Source organism: Convolutriloba macropyga, chromosome 10 (assembly GCF_964194025.1).
Source record: "Convolutriloba macropyga chromosome 10, txConMacr16.3, whole genome shotgun sequence".
NCBI classification, from domain to species: domain Eukaryota; kingdom Metazoa; phylum Xenacoelomorpha; order Acoela; family Convolutidae; genus Convolutriloba; species Convolutriloba macropyga.
Window position 1 is genome coordinate 28,584,693 of NC_134477.1, and position 24,006 is coordinate 28,608,698.

At 36.2% G+C, this 24,006-nt stretch overlaps 1 protein-coding gene across 1 annotated transcript in view; it reads left to right on the top strand.

The window, feature by feature from the left end:
• The window catches only part of LOC142347978 (uncharacterized), a 27,999-nt gene extending 7,942 nt beyond the window's left edge, over positions 1-20,057 (top strand). The window contains exons 2-3 of the mRNA XM_075399145.1: positions 3,325-3,505; positions 19,709-20,057. Of these exons, the coding sequence (XP_075255260.1) occupies positions 3,325-3,505; positions 19,709-20,057 (530 nt within the window). The remainder of the gene's footprint in view (positions 1-3,324; positions 3,506-19,708) is intronic.
• Positions 20,058-24,006: the final 3,949 nt, after the last annotated feature.

The following is a 24,006-nucleotide window of genomic DNA, read 5'->3' on the forward strand; positions in this document are numbered from 1 at the left end:
CAAAATTAATAAGTATTGTTCTGGATCCAAACGAAAACAATTAGCTCCGGTGTCATTATATTCTGATTACGACTCAACAGTTGATTTTTCATTCTTCACATGCCTTAGAAAAACTCAATTAATTTTGCTCCGGTGAAAAACGAAAAGAAAAATAGTCCTGGTTTCTTAATATTTGGAATACGATGCCTCTATTTCGTTTGTCTATAAATTAGAACAAGGAGTTTGGTGGTGTTTTTGTACATTTTGGTCGCTCGCGGCTCCTTCACTGTTATAAGAACGTTTTAAACCTGTGTTAGGAAGAATGGTGGAGAGAAAGCTAACGGTTTTTTTGCACCTGTTTTTGAACTCAAATTGGCTACTTTATGACGAATGCCCGGCCTTGTTTGACGTTTTCCGGACTGTTTTTGACGATTTCCCGGCTATTTTTGACAAATTCCGGACATATAATCGATAATTATATGGATAATTTTGACATTTGCCAGACCTAAATCGACTATTTTTGGCTACTTTTGGGGTTCCCCAGCCGTGTCAAGACTTGACCAACACTTGCCCAAAACTTGCCAAGTCTTGGCCAAGACTTGCCCAAGAGGTAACAAGTCTTGACCAAGACTTCACTGAAGACTTGTCAATTTTTGGCCAATACTTGCCAAGTCTTAAGACTTGATTCAAGACGTCTCAGGTCTAAAAAGTGACATGATCAGAGCCCTGATACAGTACTGATCCAAAAACTACAATAAGACCTTTTCAGTGCTAATTAAGACTTGATGTCTAGTCCGGAAGGAGAAGCATACATATTTAGGAACATATTCAAGAAACGAAAATTTTGTTAAAATATTAAAACTCAAACTGCAATATCTGAATCAGACACCTTGAATCAAACTCATATGGATATGCACACCCGGTTTTCCCATCTCACAACTTTTCTCGGAAGCATACAAGGAGATATAAGATTTGTTGCAAAAGTCATTTAAACCAACACGAAAAAAAATCATATCAAGCTAGAGTTTACCATGCCACTTTTTAATTCAAACCTTTGAACGGAGAGAAAAAATAAAAACGGGGAAAAAAATAAAAAACAAGAAAAAATGAAAAGTATGTTTCCCCAGTAATCGTATCAGTTCATTCAAATATTTAAGCAGCCTGGAACACACTCTTCTTTTAACAGTTATTCCCCGTACCCAAACAGTGAAAAAAGACTACTCTCAATAACTCAAATAATTGAACTCACTCTTTTGGATCATGTCTACCCATTCAAAACATTCATAACACGAAAAATCAAAACAATAAAAAATCTTATACTTTCTTAACCCTACGAGTATCCAAATAGATAATTGCAAAGAAGGAGGGGCTTAAAGCGAAATACGGAACGCTCATTTTTCGTAATTGAGTGACCATCGGGGTATTAACATTAATTATTTCATTTATCATTGAGTTTGAAAGACGTGAAGTTTTCCAGTCAATTATTTTCAGCTTACAAAAAAATTTAAGTTTTCAAAACAAACACGTGTTTTAAGATAGCAAAGCATGTTTGCTTTTTTGATAAGAACTTTTTTCCAATTGTTATTCGGAGAAAAATTATATCAAACATGAAACTATTTTTCTGTACCACCCCGGTTAAGGTCCCAGACCCAAGCAACTTCTGATCAGACTCTGCTCAGACTTTGGTCTATGATCTGACAGTGCCAGACTGAAATGACCTCTGATCAGACTTTCAAGCAACCGAATTGTTTTTGGGTGACTTTTTTTGCGACCAAATTTCCCTCTTATCAGACCATCCTCTAGAACTTTTCCTCTAACCAGGCCATCCCTCGATTCATGTTAAAATCATTTGGAATTTGAATAAAAGGTACAATTCCAACCTAGAGTAATCAACCTAATTTGAACAAGATGGAATATCGTGTTAAACTTAGGACAGCAAAATTTGATGAGATTAAAAACGAAAAAACCAATTTGAAGTGCCAGTAATTCTGCTTCCGAGTCACCAAAAACAGTAGTAAAGAGACTGCAGTCCAAAAAGGTCAATTAATTCTTAGTGATCAGATTTGGGGGCAATTTATGTCCAGACTTTGGTCAAGACTTTGATTTCTGGTCAGACGTTTGTGCGACCATTGTCCAGACTATCCAGACTATCCTATAACACTTTACAGACCCTGTAATTTGTGTCGCACTATACCCCCATGTCCGTTCTGATCAGAGGCCGTCTGTGCCTGGGACCTTAACGTGGGTATGGATAGTCTTTTCTAGTAATATCGATTGCCATTCTTGTATTTATTCCCAGTTGTACCAGAAAGAATTGTTTCTATTTAATATCCCACAAGAATTGAATAGAAAAACAGTTTCCGCTACTTGCGATGAAAACGCCCAGGCCTAGACTTCGACTTATGAAAAGACTTTAAAAGTCTAGTAGGGGGCAATATTGACTATAATTACACGGTCGGGCTTCCTAGTTAAAGTCGAGCTAATTTCTTTTCATGGGTCGAGCTTAAATCTTTTCATAAAAAAGAAAGTCCAGCTAAGGTCTTTTCATGAGTCCACCATTAGTCATTTCATATCCAACAAAGTCGAGTAAAGGTCTTTTCATGGGTCCACCATTAGTCTTTTCATGAGTCTATTTTTTTCAAAATCCGATATTTTTCATTTTTTTTCTGCTTCTGTACATACAGAAGCAGAGCCGGAGCAAGACTAAATAGCTTTGCACCAGAGCAGCCGAACTTAAGAAACAGCTGGAAAACTGCCAAAAACCTTAAGATTTTCAGCAAATCTTAAGATAAAGAGATTTGGCAGTTCGTGTATATTACCACATTACTTGATTCAATGAAACCAGCTAGCTTAAGTGTATTGGTCCTAATTCCATTAGCCATAACAAAATTTCGGCGTTTTTCATTTTGTTTTCCCCTCCAAGTTTTTGAACTTTTAAAAAAAATAATGCAGGTTTTTGAGGGATTTGTGGTTGCTCTGAATCGTAAAAATGAAGTAGTATACACGCTGACTACGCTATATGCAATTTTGCACGGAAAATTTTAATGGCAAAAAAGCAGACTAATGAAAAGACCAAAGATGGACCCATGAAAAAACTTTAACTCGATTTTGTTTGCAAACATTGTGTCGAGCTTAAGTCCAGCCCAAATTTTAAGTCGAGCCAAAGTCTTTTGTAAAATTTTGGGTCCAGCTAAAGTCTTTTGCGAAAACATTGAGTCGAGCTAAAGTCCAGCTAAACTCTTTTCATAGCTCAAATGAGTCGAGTATGGTCTTTTCATAGTGCATTTTGGTCGAGCATTGTCTTTTCATAAGTCTGTACCTAGACCTGGGTCAATTCTATTTCAGCCCTAATTGAATTGTGCCTCGGGGCTATCTGCCCTCAAGGATTCTCAAATTCCAAAGACTCGGGTACTCTGGAGGTGGGAGGAATCGAAGAGACCCGATGTTTCAGACCAATCCAGCAGCCATTCAGTAACTATTACGAAATATTGAACTATTGCGAGGTTGTGAAAGAGAAACTTGACTGGTTAGATATTCTATACAAGATCAAGGTTTCAACGGTAAAATCGAAAAATTGCTGCGAATGTTTGCAAGAATTGCGGTTTACAGCGCTGAACACCTCGGGGTGCTGAGAAAACTTTACCGTCAACGACGGCAAATCTCTCAAAAACTTGAACGCATTTTCTGCAATTTTAAGTTTACCAAATCAGAGCAAATACCTAGACGAAAACTAACCTAATAGTAGAAATAGGCAAACGAGATTAAAAACTAATTTTAACAACTATTCAAACAGCACAAATGAAGAGACCGATATTGCAGTAAAGTTTAGGTGTAAGTTAAAGCATTTTGCAACGCGGGAGAACTGACAGTAGACAAATAAGTCAACATGCGCAGCGAAGCAGGTGGAAAAATATTGCTGTTAGGAAACTCATGACAAATGACTTTCGATAAAAATAAGTACAACTATATGAAAATTCACTGCGTAAATGAATATGAAATGAAAAAATATCTTTATATTATACTGAGTTATGTATGACATTATCCTTCATTCAACGGCATTTTAAAGTTTACTTGAAAACTGTACAGCATTGAATATTGTTCACACGTTAAATATTTTTACAATATATTTGCTGGTTATGAATAGTTAGTGTTATTTTTATTTGATTTGAATGTTTTAATCGCCACTACGTTTCCGACATCAACAAAAGTTTCAGAACTTGCCGAACAAATATCTTTTATCAAATCGTAGCTGATATCAAAAATAAGAGTTCACCAATGTTTATTGGTTGTAGGGCAATAATAGTCGTTTGCTGGGGGTCCGAGCGAGATATTTTTTGAGGTTGATTGATTGCTGTATTTTGAATTGCAAAACGTGGCTCTACTTTTAGTATTCAAAATGGCATGGAGCGATCGATTTTAGTCATAATAGATGAAACGCCTCTCGCGTTTTGTCTCCTTCTGTGTACCATCTTTCAAATAGATTTTGTATCCGGATTTACTCTTGTTTGAGCCTGTCGTACAGATTTACAATCTGTTTGAATGAATTGTTTCGTGGTACCAATTAGCTTTCTCTACAGCGGCCAATTTAAGGGTGAATTGGCGGAGCGGTTTAATGCTTTTATTTGTTGCTTTAGAATTAACTATTTGAGCTACAGAATTTAGGTCGAATTGGCGGAGCGAAATCGCGTTCAAATATTTGTAGAGTATTTCGCTTAGCGAAAGGTACTAAATTTTTGATGCGTCTGAATTTAGACTTTGGCGAATCAGATTCTAGTTAAAAGAGAGAGTCAACTATTTTGAATTACGAAATTGAGAAGAATGAAATTAGACAAAATTAACAAAACTGCTTAACAATTTGTTCATAAGGTAACATTACTAAATGCGGCAACTTACAATCACGAGACAAGGTGAACAGACAAAAGATCATGCATAGGATGTAAACAAAATTTACAAGTATGAAATCATAAGATTTGATCTTCAAAATTAAACTAAATGAATGAACAAAATTAAAAGTAGATGAAATGAACTAAATTAATTTAAACAGAAAATGAACCAAATTGGCTACATCAAATAATAATCTCAAACTAAAATTGTACTATTGTCCCACATTTCCCCCTTGGCGAAAATAAATAACATGTTATTTATCAGAAAATTAATAGTCATATGTACTTGTTAAAATAATTAATACTGTAATGTTTTAATCGGAGTTTTGAATGCAACAGTTTTACTTAAATACACATTAATTACTTTCACTTTCGTAATATCTCTCCGCTTCGCCAACTGTCATAGACAACTCTGGTTCTTCGTAATTGGGAGAAACTTAGAATTGAGTTGGACATGAGGTTGTTGGAGAGCATGGGCCGACTGTATAGTTAGACTCCTCTTGATTAGACTGTGCTGCAGCAGTCTGTATGGCCGAGTTTATTGATTTATTTTCAATTTGTTGTTTCTTAATGTTTTGTCGTCTTCTTTGTTTCCCAATTTCTGCAGTACTTGGGGTTGTGGGAGGGCAAGTTTGAATTGGAGTCACAGATTCGTCCGATTCTGTGGTCGATATTGCGGAGCGTTTTCTTTTTGAGGGAAGTAACGCTACTGATGCTTTTGTAGCTGCTTTTCTCTTTGGTCTGCTTGGTGGCTCCGCGATAACGATACTTGAAGTTGGTAAACCCATTGGCATCGCGAGATCGTTACTCGATTCTGTTGGTTGATTTGGCGGCGCCGTTGACTGTTGTTTCTTAGGCTTTGTTGGCATTCTTTCTCGGAGGGCACGTGTAACATTGGAGTGAATTGACGACACTGTACTGACGTCATCTGCTACTTTTCTATGTTTCATGCGTTTTCCACCTTCTAACTTTTTCCTTGATTCCTTTGCATGGTGGTTTATGAGTTCCTCAGTTGTTTTGCCCGTGGGAAGTTTCGGTCGTCGATTGGCGTATACCTGCAGTTCTGTGTCTCTCTCCGCCTTCGTCCCAAACTTTTCCAGGTCTGAGTTCCTGATTGTTACCTCTCTCTTGCCCGGTTCTTTAATTACTGATGTGTGTTCATTTGTTTTAATTACTGACGATCCTGGTGCTAGGACGTCATATAAGCCGTCGAGGCTTTTCTTTGATCTCTTTGTTCGTGGTCTCTTTTTAGCCAATTTTACCTCCAGTGATTTTTCTGTTCTGATTATTGATTGGCCGACATCTGGATGAGAAATCAATCTCGATTCCTTGTTTGGGTCCTCCTTTTGTCTTTTCATCGCCTCTTTTCCCAGTTTGTCCTTGTTTACTTCTATTTCAATGTCACTTCGCTCATCATTGTTCCAATTTTCGTCTGTGATAAGCTGGTCCCATCTGACAGTCTCCAAATCTAAATATTTGTTTAGAATGTTTTTGTAAATTAAACTTTTTGGATCTGGTTTAATCGTTATATTGCTTAAAGGTGTATTCGCTTTTCTTCCAAAATGTGCCTCAAATGGTGATATGTTAATAGTATTTTGACGACATATTCGTAACTGATAGATTATTGAATTTATTGATGCTTTCACATTAAATTGATTTTGGGCGCCGTTTTAATAGAGGCTAAGCGATTCTTGATTGTTTGAATGAGTCTTTCAACCAAACCAATTGCTCTGTGGTCGTGTATTGGCGCCTCGATTAGCTGTATGTTATTTTGACTACAAAAAGTTTTAATTTGTTGCCCCGTTTGACATCTAGCTTGATCCAATCTAATTGCGCGGGGTATACCGTGCAGCAAAACATATTCTTGAAGAAGTTTTAAAATATTATCTGCATTAGCTCTATCAAATACTTCTGCTGTTGGGAATTTCGAAAATCGATCAATACATGCAAGAAAATAAATCTCTCGATTTTTTTCATTATAGATGGGTCCTCCAAAATCAATTTGAATTTCTTCATTAGGAACTTTACATAACTTTAATGGTGCCCATTTTTTGCTGGTATAATAGGTTTTAAATTTTTACCAATCTTGACACAGGGGTTGCACTTTGCTGTTTTGGTTGCTATGTCCCTGTGCATATATGGCCACCACGCGTGTGTTGCCATGTCAGTCATTCCCCATGTGCCAGGATGAGTTGCGTGGATTGCGTCTACATAAGCTTATTTGATTGCAAGGGGAAGAGCAATTCTGTCATCTATGCAGACACACCCGTTCTTCACATGCAAGTCTTTCCAGAAGGAATGAATGTAAGGTGATATTTGTCTACATCTATCTTAATTGTCCGTCAAAATGCAGTCGCGAATCTCTTTCAAGATCGCGTCCTTGGTTGTCAGGCTGGCCATTAGAGAGCTGGAGAAGATCTTAGAGAGCGCGAAGTTGAATGAGTCCAGGTACAAATCGTCTACTGACGGCGAAGTGGCTGTTGTATCAGTAGTGGGTGTTATTGGTGTCACGGGTGCTGCTTGGACCGTAGAAGGTCCCTCTTCCGCAAAGCGTACTCTCGATGGGGTCGATTGTTTAACTGTCATCAGCGTTTCATCATCGGAAGTTGATTGGGACATCATGTAAACGTTCTTGAATTTTGTTGCGATTCGTTGAAAGTGATTTAAATTAGAGAGTGACTGTTCGGTGGGTCGGTTTAAGGCAAAAAGCGAGTGAGGAATGTTAGTTGTCTCGATTTTGGGGATGGAATTTAATTTATTGATTGTTAATTCGCTAATTGAGTCGTCAATTTGCGTGCTTGTAGAATGTTCTGGATTTCGCGGTGCGAATTCACTACATAAGTTATTAGTGGAATTTGGATTATTTACGACGCATTTTGTAGATTGATTTCGCGCTGCGAAATCGATGTAATTTTCGGCATTTAATAAGAAGCGTTTCGCACTACGTTTAATTACATCCAACTTAGCTACAATAAATTGCTCGTCATATGCGGATATATTAGCAGCTTGTTGATGCGGGTCGCGAGATATATAATCCACTAATCCCATTTTTGTGCCCGGAAGATGATCAATCGAGAAGTCAAATGGTAGTAAACGATCTACCCAACGAGTCAGTCTACTATTATATGATTTGTTAGATCTATTTTCTCTCATAAGTGAGAGAAGTGCTCTATGATCCGTTATCACAGTAAAAGGTTTGCCGTATAAGTAATACTTAAAATGTTCCACAGACCAAACAAGACCCAGAAGTTCTAGTTCGTTTATACTATGTCTGTCTTCAACAGAATTCAAAAATCGTGACGCGAATGCTACTGTATGCCACCCATTAGGTGTTCGTTGTTCCACTGCACATCCCAATCCTTTACGCGAGGCGTCAAATTTAATTGGTGTTTCTAATTCTGGGTTGAAATGTTTATTTTCAGTGGTTTCCGTAATCTGTTCTTTTATTAAAGAGAACTGTTTATTGTGCTCTTCCGTCCAAAGAAATTTTGAATTTTTCTTAAGCAATGGTCGTAGGGGGTAACATAATTGTGACAAATTCGGGATAAATTTTCCTAGATGGTGCACAGAACCCATAAAAGAGCGAAGTTTTTTAAGATTAGTGGGTGCCGATAATTTTCCAATTGCATCTGTTTTACTTGAAAGTGGGGTTACACCTGATTGTGTAATATTTTGACCGAGCCATTCAATCGTTTCTTTCGCGAAATGACATTTTGCAAGATTTATGCGTAAGTTTTCTTGATCCAATTTTATTAGACATTTTCGTACCAAGTCTATATGTTTTTCGATTCCACCTCTGCTAACGATTAAAATATCATCAGAAAGTATTTTCCAAACCGGCAAGCGTACAATCAAAAGCTTTTTGGAATTCAGCTGGCATGTCCGTTAAACCATAAAATCCAGTTTTAAATCGATATGTGCCGGTCATATCTCCACTAACAATATTAAGGTTACAATGGCGGGCCGTATCACTGTGTAGCTTCAGTTGACTATAAGCGTATTGCAAATCAAGAGTTGTGAAATAAGCAGTCTCCTGCGGCGCCGTGTTGACAGTGTTTGCAAAATTGTTTGAATTAGCGAATCTATATTGGGCATCTGATACTTGTTTTTATGAATAGCTTTGTTTAGGATTTTTGAATCGAGTGCTATTTTTATTGATTTGTCCTTTTTTACCGTAATGACAATCGGAGATATGAAGAATTGATCAGAACAGTTGTTTAACTTTTCGATATGTCCTTCATTTAACAGTTTTTCTAATTCAATTTTCACTTTCGGTTGTAGGTGTATGGGCACTTTTTGTCCTTTTTGATGTATTACTCGATAGTTTTTGTGAAATTTTGAATTGACCGTGTGTTTTTTTGATTTTCCAATTCGGGATATCAGATCAGGAAATTCCTTTGCCAGTGATTTCTTTATTGCACAAGGTGAATCTATATTGTTAACTTCTGTTTAAGGACAAGGTTTCTGAGAAATTGTGATGCCTAACTGATCAAAAAGGTCTCGTCCTAATATTGGTCGAAACCCATCGGCTACAACTGTTATTTTTGCTTTCTCAATGTTCCAATCATTACATTTTACCGGCGTTTTCAAAGTGCCAAGGGGTTGAACGATATCGTTTGAAAATGACTTCAATTCCAATGGTCTTTTCCCCGACCATTGTGATTGAGCACAATTGAGCATAATTTCTCTTGCAAGCGACATATTAATAATGGTACAACCACTACCGGAGTCGAGAAGTAAATCACAGTTTGTGTTTCCGATTGTTAATGACAAGTTTTTCAGTGCTAAATTTGGTGAACTCATATTTTCAACTGTTGCAACGTAATTATCATCCGAGTAATCATAATCTGAGTTGATTTGCTCATTATAATTGATATAATTGACGTTCTGACTTTCCTGACTAGAGTTTTGATTAGATGTTTCAGCCGTTTCTACAGTTTTAATGCGGTTGGTTTGTTGAGTGTTTCTTGTATTATTAAGTCTTCGACGACATACCTTAGCGAAATGGTTTTGCAAACCACAGTGGTTACATTTCTTACCCATTGCGGGGCAAACCTGACGATGTGTAGGTGTCCAAATTTGACCACAACCACGACATTGTCCAACGGATGCACGGTTGGTGACTGCTCTGCTTGATTGAGTTCCAATTACACCCGCGCCGCGAAATCGATTGAATTGTTGTATTGCGTTCACCGTACTACCAGTTGCTCCGTTATTAGATGAAATTCTTTGCTGATTCTGATTACCCATTTCCATGTTGACTGCAATGCTGAGTGCCCTCTCTGGTTCAACTGTATCCCGTAGAAGCTCTCGCTGAATGTCATCATCCAACATGTTAGTGATGAAAATGTCCCTGATGATGGCTTCTTCACGGTTTTCAAAGTCGCAATTTTCAGCCAATTCTTTCAAGATGCTGTAGAATTGCTCTACAGTTTCGCCCTTCTTTTGCTTCCGAGAAAAGAACACATATCTATCAAATGTGATGTTTCTTGGGCGGATAAAGGCAATCTCCATCATTTCCCAGAGTTTGAGGGTAATCAAATCGTAAATATTGTCGTGCGGGAATTTTTGTGTTAGTAATCGTCTTCCTTCAGTACCAATACTTAGGTACAGTAGAGATACGCATTTTTGATCACACAAATTCCATGGACGCTCCCCGCATAGTATTCCCGCTTCTGTTATCTTTTGACATTTTAGTTCCCATTGCAACTTCAACTGGTTGTTTCTTATTCTACGCTCTCTCTCTGCTTCCTCGGTTGTGTCTTCAATCGGTATCTCGTACTTCGGTTCCGCTGGCAGACGAACTGTCGATGGTTTGGGTTGTAGCAATGTGTCTATAGTGATATTCTCGAGAGCGAGAATCGCTAGTTTTAATTGAATTCTCCATTTCTCCCATCTGATTGGTGGGTCTGAAGTTGGTCGTTCCCAAAATGGCTCTATCGACAACGGTGTTTATCTCGATTCTCGAGCTGACTGCGCCATGTCGTACAGATTTACAATCTGTATGAATGAATTGTTTTGTGGTACCAATTAGCTTTCTCTACAGCGGTCAATTTAAGGGTGAATTGGCGGAGCGGATTAATGCTTTTATTTGTTGCTTTAGAATTAACTATTTGAGCTACAGAATTTAGGTCGAATTGGCGGAGCGATATCGCGTTCAAATATTTGTAGAGTATTTCGCTCAGCGAAAGGTACTAAATTTTTGATGCGTCTGAATTTAGACTTTGGCGAATCAGATTCTAGTTAAAAGAGAGAGTCAACTATTTTGAATTACGAAATTGAGAAGAATGAAATTAGACAAAATTAACAAAACTGCTTAACAATTTGTTCATAAGGTAACATTACTAAATGCGGCAACTTACAATCACGAGACAAGGTGAACAGACAAAAGATCATGCATAGGATGTAAACAAAATTTACAAGTATGAAATCATAAGATTTGATCTTCAAAATTAAACTAAATGAATGAACAAAATTAAAAGTAGATGAAATGAACTAAATTAATTTAAACAGAAAATGAACCAAATTGGCTACACCAAATAATAATCTCAAACTAAAAATGTACTATTGTACCACAGAGCCTTTGTAGTTTTTTTTGCTTGCAAAATGAATTGCGTTTTTTATGTTCATGTTTGTTCTTCCTTCAGACCATGTCTTGAAGTTTTCCAGATCGATATCTCCTTCAGTGGCGTCTAATTTTTACGACTCATTTGGATGTGCGTGAGTCTGCTTTGATAATAACTCATCAGGGTGTCACTACCTCCAACAAACCGTCACAGATCATTTTGGAATACTTCTGAAGGGCGCCTTTAAGGGCCAATACATGTTTTGTTTACGATGTGTTTCTCAGGAAATTTTGGGCAAAAACTATTCCTTGATTTCAAATGTTTTTTTAAAAATATTTTGTAACCCATGCCTTTATATGTATATGTGGGAAGTACGTATATTTGTCTGTAGGATATTGTCTCGACGGGTGAAACTTGAATACTTTTGTTTTGTTTACAAATTCTGACTTATAACATTTTTGATTTCAGTGCTATTTTTCAGTTGATGAGTTTCGTTTTTTGATCTGCTACTTTAAAACATGCAAAAGAGGTCGCTCTAATAAAGAGATTGCACGATGGTCTATAAATCGTGCTTCATTTAGTTCATTTTTTTAATTTTTACTGTGGATTTTTACCTCTTGTCCTCTAATTCATCAAGACTTTAGTTAATTTTAGTTTAATTAAAGTAAGATTTCAATGAATTTTTTTGTGGAAATTTTAATACTTCAGGACTGTTTGCGTTACCAAACTTTTCAGTAGTATGTTTTTTTAGTATTAGAATTTTATTTAGAGATGGATAAAATAATCATGGTAAAAAATGGGGCTCGCGGAGTCTATCTGGCCACTTTGATTTGGTACAATGCATTTTTTGGTTGAAAACGCCCGGCAGTTGTAATTAGGCTTTAGTATCTTACCAATTGCTGTGCACTATTGACATTCACCATAAACCGGACGCGCAGTGCTCGATTCATATACAGCCTCCACCAGCATTACAAATCACGCCCCATTTTCTGCGAAGACTTGCCAGGAGAGCCTCTGCTAATGCGTCTTCCATGGTGTATACTTTGGCCACATTCAAACTTGAGGGCTTAGATGTGACCCAATATCAGATTTGTTTTGGAGTAGCACATTTTTAATTTTCTGTTAAATATGCATAGTTATCTGTCACTTTCGAGTACACATTCTTATTTTGGTATTGATCTTGTGGGGCGAGTGTGATTGACGTTTTATCTAATATTGGTTCTCGATTTTGGAAATCATTTTGAAAGGCTACACGTAGTTACTTAATTAAGCGGAGACACATTTTTTTGAGAAAAGCGTACGCAAGTGTCGGAATTAGTGATATTGTAAATTGAATCAACTGTTAATTTTTGTAATTTTAGATTTTTCGGGCATGTATATGAGTTTGATAAACTTTATTTTATCGATTTGCATTAATTGGTGTGATATTTTGTTATGTATAGGCTGCTGTCGAAATTCGCAAAAAAGTGGCAATTAAAAGCACTTCATCACGCGCGGATATGTTTTTGATGGTTGATAGGACTTTTAGGGTTTTGTAGTCGAAAAGGCCTTATTTTGCGAACGGCAAATGTGTAATTTTATATTGAACTTGTACCAGATGATCTACCAAATCTGGAAAATCCGTACAATCTGCCTATAAGCAATTTCTTACGTCCTATATAGTTTATATAGGGCTATAAATCTATTCTTAGGTGTTATATGTACGTTGAGAGTGGAAATTTTTTCTCTGCAATCAGCTATGACAGCAACTCTTTCTCCGTTTGAGTAGTTTTCGAAATATTGAAAAACCAGACAACTCCAAGTAACTCGAGTTCATTAATTCGATAACATTTTTTTTATAGACATAGGAAGTCAAACGATAGGAGTTTTAACGCACCAACAATTAAGTGCTTCAGCGTAGAATCAGTTCGGGAAATGGATAGTGGTTTGAAGCAATGTAAAAAAAGCAGATTTGTGTAAAAACTACCTCTAAATTTATTTCAGTTCTTAAAATATTGCAATGGATCTGAATTAACCACTGAGAGGTGAGTGCTGTTTGCTGTAAAAAAAATTCACAAAGAAATGTGATCGATTTTTCTGTAAAACCTCAATCTGCATAAAATTAAATTCACTGCAATCCAATTTCCGTTGGAATCAATTTTCTTCGTGCTTATCGTTTTCAGGATCAGAGTTTTTAATTGTTCATAAACGCAATTTAAGCGTTCATAAACGCAATTTAAGCGCACATGATCGCTTGGGAACATAAATAAGATATCGGAGCAGCAAATGCAACTAGGAGTTAACATTTCAATGCTATAGATAAACACACACACACACACACACACACACACACACACACACACACACACACACACACACACACACACACACACACACACACACACACACACACACACACACACACACACACACACACACACACACACACACACACACACACACACACACACACACACACACACACACACACACACACACACACACACACACACACACACACACACACACACACACACACACACACACACACACACACACACACACACACACACACACACACACACACACACACACACACACACACACACACACACACACACACACACACACACATACACACACACACACACACTTATATATATATATATATATATATATATATATATATATATATATATGTGTGTGTGTATGTGTGTGTGTGTGTGTTGTTTAGAGATTCCTACAAAACCGCAACGCATAGGTTTTCCATAAGTTTTTTTGAATCTGATTTAAATACAAAATATTTATCATAGAAGTAAGTAACTGATGGTGGCGTTGGATAAGAAGTTGTTGACATGCAGTAAGTGAGAAGTTCAAACCCATGTAAGGCAGTTTCTCTTTTATAAGACTTCTGTTGGATGCGGAGAAAATAAAAATTTTTAAAAACCACACTCGTACAAAAATTCTCCGCTAAAAGTAGCAAATCTCACAAAATACCACTGCTTTTCGCGCATTCATCGCTAAATGATGTGGACTGTTAGCGGTGGAAATTATTTGTTTTCACAACTGTTCACCGCATCTCTTAGATCAGTTTTCCAGCAAAACCTCGACCTCCGGAATTAGTTTCATTTATTTCCGAGTTAGTTTCTTATTGCGGGTTGAAGTTTCTTTGATTTTAAACAAAGATCATACATTTTAATGCATGATCCTTGCATGAAGTCAAAGATCTCATATATGATCGTATAAGGAAACACGATGAATAGACAGAATATCAGAGTTGCTTTGGTTTAGCACTCTTTGACTTTCTGCTAAATATGCATAGTTATCTGTTGCTTTCGAGTACACATTCCTATTTTGGTATTGAACTTGTGGGTCAAGTGTGATTGACGTTTTATCTGATGTAAGTTTTCGACATTGGAAATCATTTTGTATTCAGAAACAAGATTGTATAGTTATATCTAGTCTTAGTATGGAAAAAGTCTGAGGATGATACAAAAATTTTGTAAAGACAATACTGCATTTCTGACCACATTATTCAAGAAATACTCTAGCTCAGACGCTTTTCAAGGAATTATGGTCATAGTTTAAATCCTAGAAAACATACTTAATCCTATAAAAACACCTAAGTGGTGATAATTGATCGTCAAATAAAATAAATAAAAATATAGGACCCTAGTTTGACTTGGAACAAGAATTGTAAGTTAAAATTTTAAAACCTAAAAGAAGTTTGCTCCACTCTTACTAACAATTTGTGTTCAAATTTAAGTGCATCGTTTATGAAGAAAATGAATGAGAGAATTTAAATGTTTCTTAGTTTTTTTTAAAGTTTAGCAGCAGAAAATCAAGCTTTAGTCTTTGGCTTCCTATGCAGAAAGAAATATTAATTGCTTCATATTTTGCGAACGTATCCCTTTTCTTTGTAAGGTCCTCGTATGATTAGCCAGAAAAAAATAGGAGTTCAGTTAGCCAAAAATTTGTTTGCTAATAAACTTTTCGTGATTTTATTGGTTTCAATTTTTTGAGCCGAACCATTCTGTTATAGGTTTCTGTATGTTTCCTGGTATAAACGCTACGAAATTAAACATGTCTTTTTTCAAATTTAGAATTGAGTTACTTTAGCCAGTTGGTTTAGGTTCACCAGTCAGACATATTATTTACAAATTATTTCTAAATTGCAAAATTTTAAACAATAAATAAGGGTTCTGTGTTCAACTAAACACAAAAACAAACTTCTGAAGTAATTTCTGCTTTGTTTTCACACGTTCGAATTTTAAATTATTTGATCAGTTTCTGTTTCAAAATTCTTTCAAATAATTTTGAGATTTTTGCTGTTCTTCAGTTGGAAAAAATCTTGTTTCAGAACGCTTCATTTAGAGAACAGTTCCCCGTCTTTAGTATGATCATTTGTTCTGTTCTGTAAAATTTGATTTAACTTATACATTGCATTCAGTAAAAAGAAAACTAGCAGTACGGCTTGGTGTTCAGCAAAAATATCACTTCGAAAAATCCCAACAATCAATTGAGTTATTAGCAATTCTGCTTGTTAAATGTCAGCTTTAATTAAGAAAAATCTTCAGCTTTAAATTTTTTTCCTATGCAATATAATTAGATTCCACAAACTAACTCTCGGTTTTTCCGTCGTATTGATGAGTTTTAAGACTTGGAAAAAAGGAATAACAAAAGTTCAATGGCTATGGCATTAAGTATCTAAGAAACGTCAAGTGTGTTTCAAGTGGATTGCGATGAAGCATAATGTGTAAATGTCGTACGGCAACTGCCATCTTTGAAATAATTTTTTTAAGTTGATTTCGAAAGCTCATTTTTGAACAAATACAAATTCACAACAGTATCTGCAGTTTTCACTGCTTTTTATTTGTACTACGATACGTTTTATCGAGATCGCAAAATCAATTATCCCTGCAGTTGCTGTTCTAGTGCGAAAAACTGAGTGATATCAAAACCGTTGCTTTAAGATTACAGTGGATGACTTTTGTCCGTTTTAAAACAGTCTCTGAATCTTCCCGCATTGCCGAAAATCACAAAGCAACATTTCCCACGACCTATTAGTTGCCGTTTATAATTTCTCTCTGAAAAAATATTATGTTTGGAATTCTAAAACTTTATAACATAATAGTAGGATCGGCAGAATTTTTTTAAGTATTATTGTCGTGTTTAACCTTTGATTTCCTATGCAGAAATTTTATTTGCTTCATAAATTGCGAGCGTATCCCTTCTCTTTGTAAGGTCCTCGTACAATTAGCAAGAAAAAAAATAGTTCAATTAGCTAAAATTTTGTTTTTTTAATATAAGTTTTCGTGATTTAATTGGTTTCGATTTTTTGAGCTGAACCTTTCTGTTATAGGTTTCTGTATGTTTCTTGGTATGAATGCGACGAATTTAAACATTTATTTTTCCAATTTTAGAATTGAGTTACTTTAGCCAGTCGGTTTAGGTTGACCAGTCAGACATAATATTTACAAATTATTTCTAAATTACAAAACTTTAAACCATAATTGAGGGTTCTGTGTTCAACTAAACACAAAAAAAAATGTCTGAACTAGTTTCTGTTTTTTTTCACACGTTCCAATTTTAAATTATTTGATCAGTTTCTGTTCAAAATTCTCTCAAAATGTTTTGAGATTTTTGCTGTTTTTCAGGTTGGAAAAAAATCTTGTTATAGCACGCTTCTTTTAAAGAACCATTCCTCGTCTTTAGCATGATCTTTTATTCTGTTCTGTAAAATTTGATTTAACTTATACATTGCATTCAGTAAAAAGAAAATTAGCAGTACGGATTGGTGTTCAGCAAATTAAATCCCAGCAATCAATTGAGTTAATAGCAATTCTGCTGGTTAAATGTCAGGTTTAATTAAGCGAAATCTTCAGCTTTAATTTTTTTCCTATGCAATTTAATTAGATTCCATCAACTAACCGCTTGTTTTTCCGTTGTATTGATGAATTTTAAGACTTGGAATAAAAGAATAACAAAAATTCAACGGCTAACGCATTAAGAATCTAAGAAACGTCAAGTGTGTTTCAAGTGGATTGCGATGACGCATAATGTGTAAATGTCGTACGACAACTGCCATCTATAAAAAAATATTTTAGGTTGATTTCGACAGCTCATTTTTGAATAAATACAAATTCCCACCAGTATCTGCAGTTTTCACTGCTTTTTTTGAACTACGATACATTTTATCGAGATCGCAAAATCAGTTATCCCTGCAGTTGCTATTCTCGTGCAGGAAATTGGGTGATATCAAAACCGTTGCTTTAGGATTACAGTGGTTGAGTTTTTTCCGTTTGAAAAAAGTCTCTGAATCTTCCCGCATTGCCGAAAATCACAGAGCAACTTTTCCCACGACTAATTAGTTGCCGTTTTCAATTTCTCTCTAATAAATATTATGTTTGGATTTCTAAAATTTTATAACAAAATAGTAGGATCGGCAGAATTATTTTTTAAAATATTTTTGTCGTGTTGTTTCGGGTTTTATTTTTTCGGGCTTAACATTTGATACCTTTCTGGAAAAGGTTTTTTTTGTATGTTTCCTTGTATGAACGCTACGAAATCAAACGTGTATTTATTTTTTTTGGAATTTAGAATAGAATTACTTTACCAGTTGTTTAAAGTTCACCAGTCAGATATATTATATACAAATATTTATGAATTAAAAATCTCTAAATCATAACAAAGGTTTCGTATTCAGCTAAACAAAAAAACTTCTGAATTAATTTTGGTTTTGTTTTCAGACGGTCCAGTTTTTAATTACTTGATCACTTTCGGTTTGAACATTCTTCAAAATTTATTTTGTTATTTTTTTCCGTATTTCAGCTGAAAAAAAGTTTCAGGTGGTTGTTTGTATACAAAACAGTAGTTGCCTGTCTTTAATATGATCAATCGTTCTGTTCAGTAATGTTTGATTTAACTTAAACATTGCTCTCAGTAAAAAAGCAAAAGCAGTAAGAAATAGTGTTCAGCAAAAGTTCCCTGAATGCTTTAAGAATCTAAGAAACCTCGAGTGTATTTCAAATGGATTGTAATGACGTATAATGTATATATGTCGTATGGCCGCTGCCATCTTTGAAATAACTTTTTTCGGTCATTTTGAACGAATACATATTCCCATGTATCTGCAGCGTTTTTTTACGATGCATTTTATTAAGGTCGCCAATTTAGTTAATCATAAAGTTGTTGCTTTAGAGCAGAAAATTGAGTGGTATCAAAACCGTTGCTTCAGGAACACAATAGTTGAACATTGTGCATTCAGAAACACTCTCTGAATCTTCTTGCATTGACAAAAGTCAGAGAGCAAAATCTCCGCTCTCTTAAAAAATTAGGGTTGAAATTCTAAATGTTTCTAAAAGACATCCATTTTTTGACCAGGTCTCAGCTAGCATTTCTGTCCTTTTTTTCTACAGGTCAAAAAGCATTCGTATAAAATCGAACTTTTTATTCAGATCTTCAACATTTAATAGACATATGTTTATTGTACTAACATTTTTGTCCATTGCTCTCAAAAACAACTGATTCTCGTTTGCGCAAAGAATGAGAGCCAGGAAATGTTTGAAAATTTAAGGAGCAGGAGCATAGATTTTTGTAGAATTTTTGTTTGCAAAAAAAGAGAGATCAGCTGCAGAAATGGTAACTAATTTTTTTACAATTTAAGTCCTATATTGTATTGTTTGACAACGACCTAGCGTAATGAATATCCTTGTTTGGCAATTGCAAAAACACATCAATTTTTAGCACGAAAAATTTTCATTACTCTTATTTCACCCAAAAAAAAGTCCGTCAAAAAACTGAAGGAATTGATTAAAAACGCTAATTTGTTGTAGTTGATAATTGTTTTGTGAGAAATTGAGGTTGCTCTAATAAAACCTTCTCAATTATTTGACAACGTTTTGTGTACCTTTTCGGTTTAAATGGACACCACCATTTTTCGGAATATCTTTCGTAGAAATTATGCATGTCAAGACCTCTGCCTTCGTCTATTTGACAGTCCAGATATTTTCTGTTTCCATTTTGCCTAGTTATTTGTCCAATTTCAATAGCTTTTGAATTGCACAGATAATGACATTTTTAAATACTTCTCAGTTTTTTGCTATTGTCAGTTTCACATAATTGACTGGTGGCGACAGCTCCCAGTTCTCCTTTGCAATGCTGCTGTGACCTGCATGGATAAAAGAAGAAAGACATTTTGCCACTAAAAAATACTCACAAATGATTATAACTAAGAATCAGAAATAACGTAGAATATTTTCTAAGAATTTTGAATAATTGTTTACACGGGTTTTGTTTTAGGAAAGTTAAGATACGCGTGTTCCAACCAAAAACTAAAAATGAAATCTCTGTAATGCGTCAATGGCTGGACTATAACGTCGACAATTTTTACATAGACACTCATTTTATGTGGCTTGGTTTTGTCAGACCCCGCAACTGTAACGGGACTGGACGATATGATCACTGGGTTGGTGAATGGTCTCAAGACTGTCAAACTGTGACCATGGATATGGGCATATTCTCAAAGGGTCAACCTCAAGATAGCGAAGAGTGGTGTAGCCTAAGCACCAAAGATAATGGAGTTCACGATTATCCTTGTACTTTTGATCAGGGTGCATACGCAGTGTGTGAAGTTGATCTGACCGCTTAAACTTTCAGTTTAATTGATGATCAATCTTGGCTTCATATTTAAAAAATAATATTGAAAAATTGTTTTTGTTATAATTTGATTAGCTCAGATAATGTCTCAAGAGGCTAACACCAAAATAAAAAACTGATAATAGTGGTGTACAACATTAAGGCATTTTGTTCTTCTCCAAAACAAAACTTTTTCGATACCGACAATAAATTGCATTGTACGTTTCTTTTGAACTAAACGAGGACCAAAGTGACTGCATCTCAGGTTGAGGTCCCAGATGGAAAATGCCTCTGTCAAGACCGTCCCAGACGGAAAATGCCTATGTCCAGACCGTCCCAGACGGAAAATGCCTATGTCCAGACCGTCCCAGACGGAAAATGCCTATGTCCAGACCGTCCCAGACGGAAAATGCCTATGTCCAGACCGTCCCAGACGGAAAATGCCTATGTCCAGACCGTCCCAGACGGAAAATGCCTATGTCCAGACCGTCCCAGACGAAAAATGCATATGACCAGACCGTCCCAGACGGAAAATGCCTATGTCCAGACCGTCCCAGACGGAAAATGCCTATGTCCAGACCGTCCCAGACGGAAAATGCCTATGACCAGACCGTCCCAGATGAAAAAAGCCTCGTTCAAGACCGTCCCAGACGTTAAATGCCTATGTCCAGACCGTCCCAGACGGAAAATGCCTATGTCCAGACCGTCCCAGACGGAAAATGCCTATGTCCAGACCGTCCCAGACGGAAAATGCCTATGTCCAGACCGTCCCAGACGGAAAATGCATATGACCAGACCGTCCCAGACGGAAAATGCCTATGTCCAGACCGTCCCAGACGGAAAATGCCTATGTCCAGACCGTCCCAGACGGAAAATGCTTATGACCAGACCGTCCCATATAGAAAATGCCTCTGTCAAGACCGTCCCAGACGGCAAATGCCTATGTCCAGACCGTCCCAGACGGAAAGTGCCTATGTCCAGACCGTCCCAGATGGAAAATGCCTATGTCCAGACCGTCCCAGAGGGAAAATGCATATGACCAGACCGTCCCAGACGGAAAATGCCTATGTCCAGACCGTCCCAGACGGAAAATGCCTATGTCCAGACCGTCCCAGACGGAAAATGGAAAATGCATATGACCAGACCGTCCCAGATGGAAAATGCCTATGCCCAGACCGTCCCAGACGGAAAATGCCTATGTCCAGACCGTCCCAGACGGAAAATGCCTATGACCAGACCGTCCCAGACGGAAAATGCCTATGATCAGACCGTCCCAGACAAAAAATGCCTATGACCAGACCGTCTCAGACAAAAAATGCCTATGTCAAGACCGTTCCAGATGGAAAATGCATATGACCAGACCGTCCCAGAAGGAAAATGCCTCTGTCCAGACCGTCCCAGACCGAAAGTGCCTATGTCCAGACTTTCGCTCGTTTTTCAGACTATGTAAATTTGAACGCACGACATCCCCGTCGTGCGTTCATCTGGTTCTGGATAACTGTTTTGATTTCTCTTCATGTCTTGAAGAAAATTGATATGATAAAAATAATAATATTTGAAATTGAATTTTCTATATTCTTCAAAGTAAAAACTTGCTTGCATTATATATTCAATTTCCGACAAATTAAATCTAGTTTTGTGATGGTTAAAATCTTGAAAATGACAGAAATTATTATCATAAAAGATAATTTTTCCCAAATATATCAAACATAGCCATACCATCTGCGGAGAAATTAAAACAGAGGCAAACATGGACAAGTTAGAACACTGCAGAATTCTTCAATAATTTCGTTTCTCAAATATTTTGGTGAGAAATGAAGCTTAAAATTTTTTCAGTCTTTCTGAAACTTTCACGATTCTTCTCAGATGATTTCAACTGACATCCCATTGAAACTATTAGTGAGTTCTTTATAACTAAGCCATTTCATACTAACAGCATAAAAGCTATATCAACTAGACTGAAAAGACCAAAACTAGGGGGCAAACCCGACCAATCAGATATGATCTAGACAGCAGGCGTAACCAAAAAACTTGAATCCGCTAATAACAACCCAATTTTGTCTGGCTCATAACAGTATTAGGTGGACGGCCTTTCCTAGTGAGTGATCATTACTCTTCTAACTGGGTAATACCCAGGAGCTTAGTTGCAAATTTTACTAGAATTTATACTTATAATTGATACGATATCTTGTCGTTGAATTGTCATTTAAATTACTTTCATAAGCGGTCGGTTAAAATTTACGAGTCTACTAGTCTTTTATTCGAACAAGTCTTTTTAAAACGTAATTGAATTATGCACTGGGTTCAAATGCCCTCAAGGCTTTTCAAACTCTTGGTTCCTTTACTCTGGAAGTGAGAGGATACCATATGTCAGAACCATCCAGCATCCATTCACTAACTAATACGAGATGATGAACTGCTGTGAGGCTTTACAGTTTAGATGATTTTTCTGACTCAACATTTCGACGCTTAAAATGTAATATGTAAATGGTGAAAAAGCGTGATGAAAAATCACAGCAATAACGTTCCACAAAATTTATACAGGATTGTAACGAAGAATCTTAAAAAAATTCGCGCCCACAGTTTTTGAAACCTAAAAACTCAATTATGGTCCTAATACGAAACATAGGAGACGATATATAATCATAAAAGAGAATGAATACTTCGTAACTTTTTTGAAGCTTAAAATTTTTTCAGTCTTTCTGAAACTTTCACGCTTCTTCTCAGATGATTTCAACTGACATCCCATTGAAACTATTAGTGAGTTCTTTATAACTAAGCCATTTCATACTAACAGCATAAATGCTATATCAACTAGACTGAAAAGACCAAAACTAGGGGGCAAACCCGACCAATCAGATATGATCTAGACAGCAGGCGTAACCAAAAAACTTGAATCCGCTAATAACCACCCAATTTTGTCTGGCTCATAACAGTATTAGGTGGACGCCCTTTCCTAGTGAGTGATCATTACTCTTCTAACTGGGTAATACCCAGGAGCTTAGTTGCAAATTTTACTAGAATTTATACTTATAATTGATACGATATCTTGTCGTTGAATTGTCATTTAAATTACTTTCATAAGCGGTCGGTTAAAATTTGCGAGTCTACTAGTCTTTTATTCGAACAAGTTTTTTTTCAAACGTAATTGAATTATGCACTGGGTTCAAATGCCCTCAAGGCTTTTCAAACTCTTGGTTCCTTTACTCTGGAAGTGAGAGGATACCATATGTCAGACCCATCCAGCATCCATTCACTAACTAATACGAGATGATGAACTGCTGTGAGGCTTTACAGTTTAGATGATTTTTCTGGCTCAACATTTCGACGCTTAAAATGTAATATGTAAATGGTGAAAAAGCGTGATGAAAAATCACAGCAATAACGTTCCACAAAATTTATACACGATTGTAACGAAGAATCTTAAAAAAATTCGCGCCCACAGTTTTTGAAACCTAAAAACTCAATTATGGTCCTAATACGAAACATAGGAGACGATATATAATCATAAAAGAGAATGAATACTTCGTAACTTTTTTTTGCCGACATTCATTCACAAAATTCATGAAATTTATCAACCAATTCGTTGCCTATTCTAGTACAATAAATATTTAGTGTCATATAATAGTACAATTGTGCAGAACCCAAAGTGAAAAGAGAGTGATTGTATGGTTTGATGTTAGTTGCGTTGTTTCTAGCTTCGTGAAGGCCCTGAAAATTGTCAATATCTGGCGCGGCACCTATTTTTCCATTTTTCCAGGGAAATTTTTTCGTTATAAATCACGTATTTTTCCCCTTTTGTTGCACATTTCTCTTTTTTTAAGAAATCTTTTTTGTGCTACTGTTATTGGCTTTCAGTGCTCAAGTTAGAGTTGGACTGTGCATTCTGCAGTCTTTTGGCATTATATTTGTATGTTTGAACCAGAGGTTCTCGTCATATTTTTATTTGAAAAACAACAATT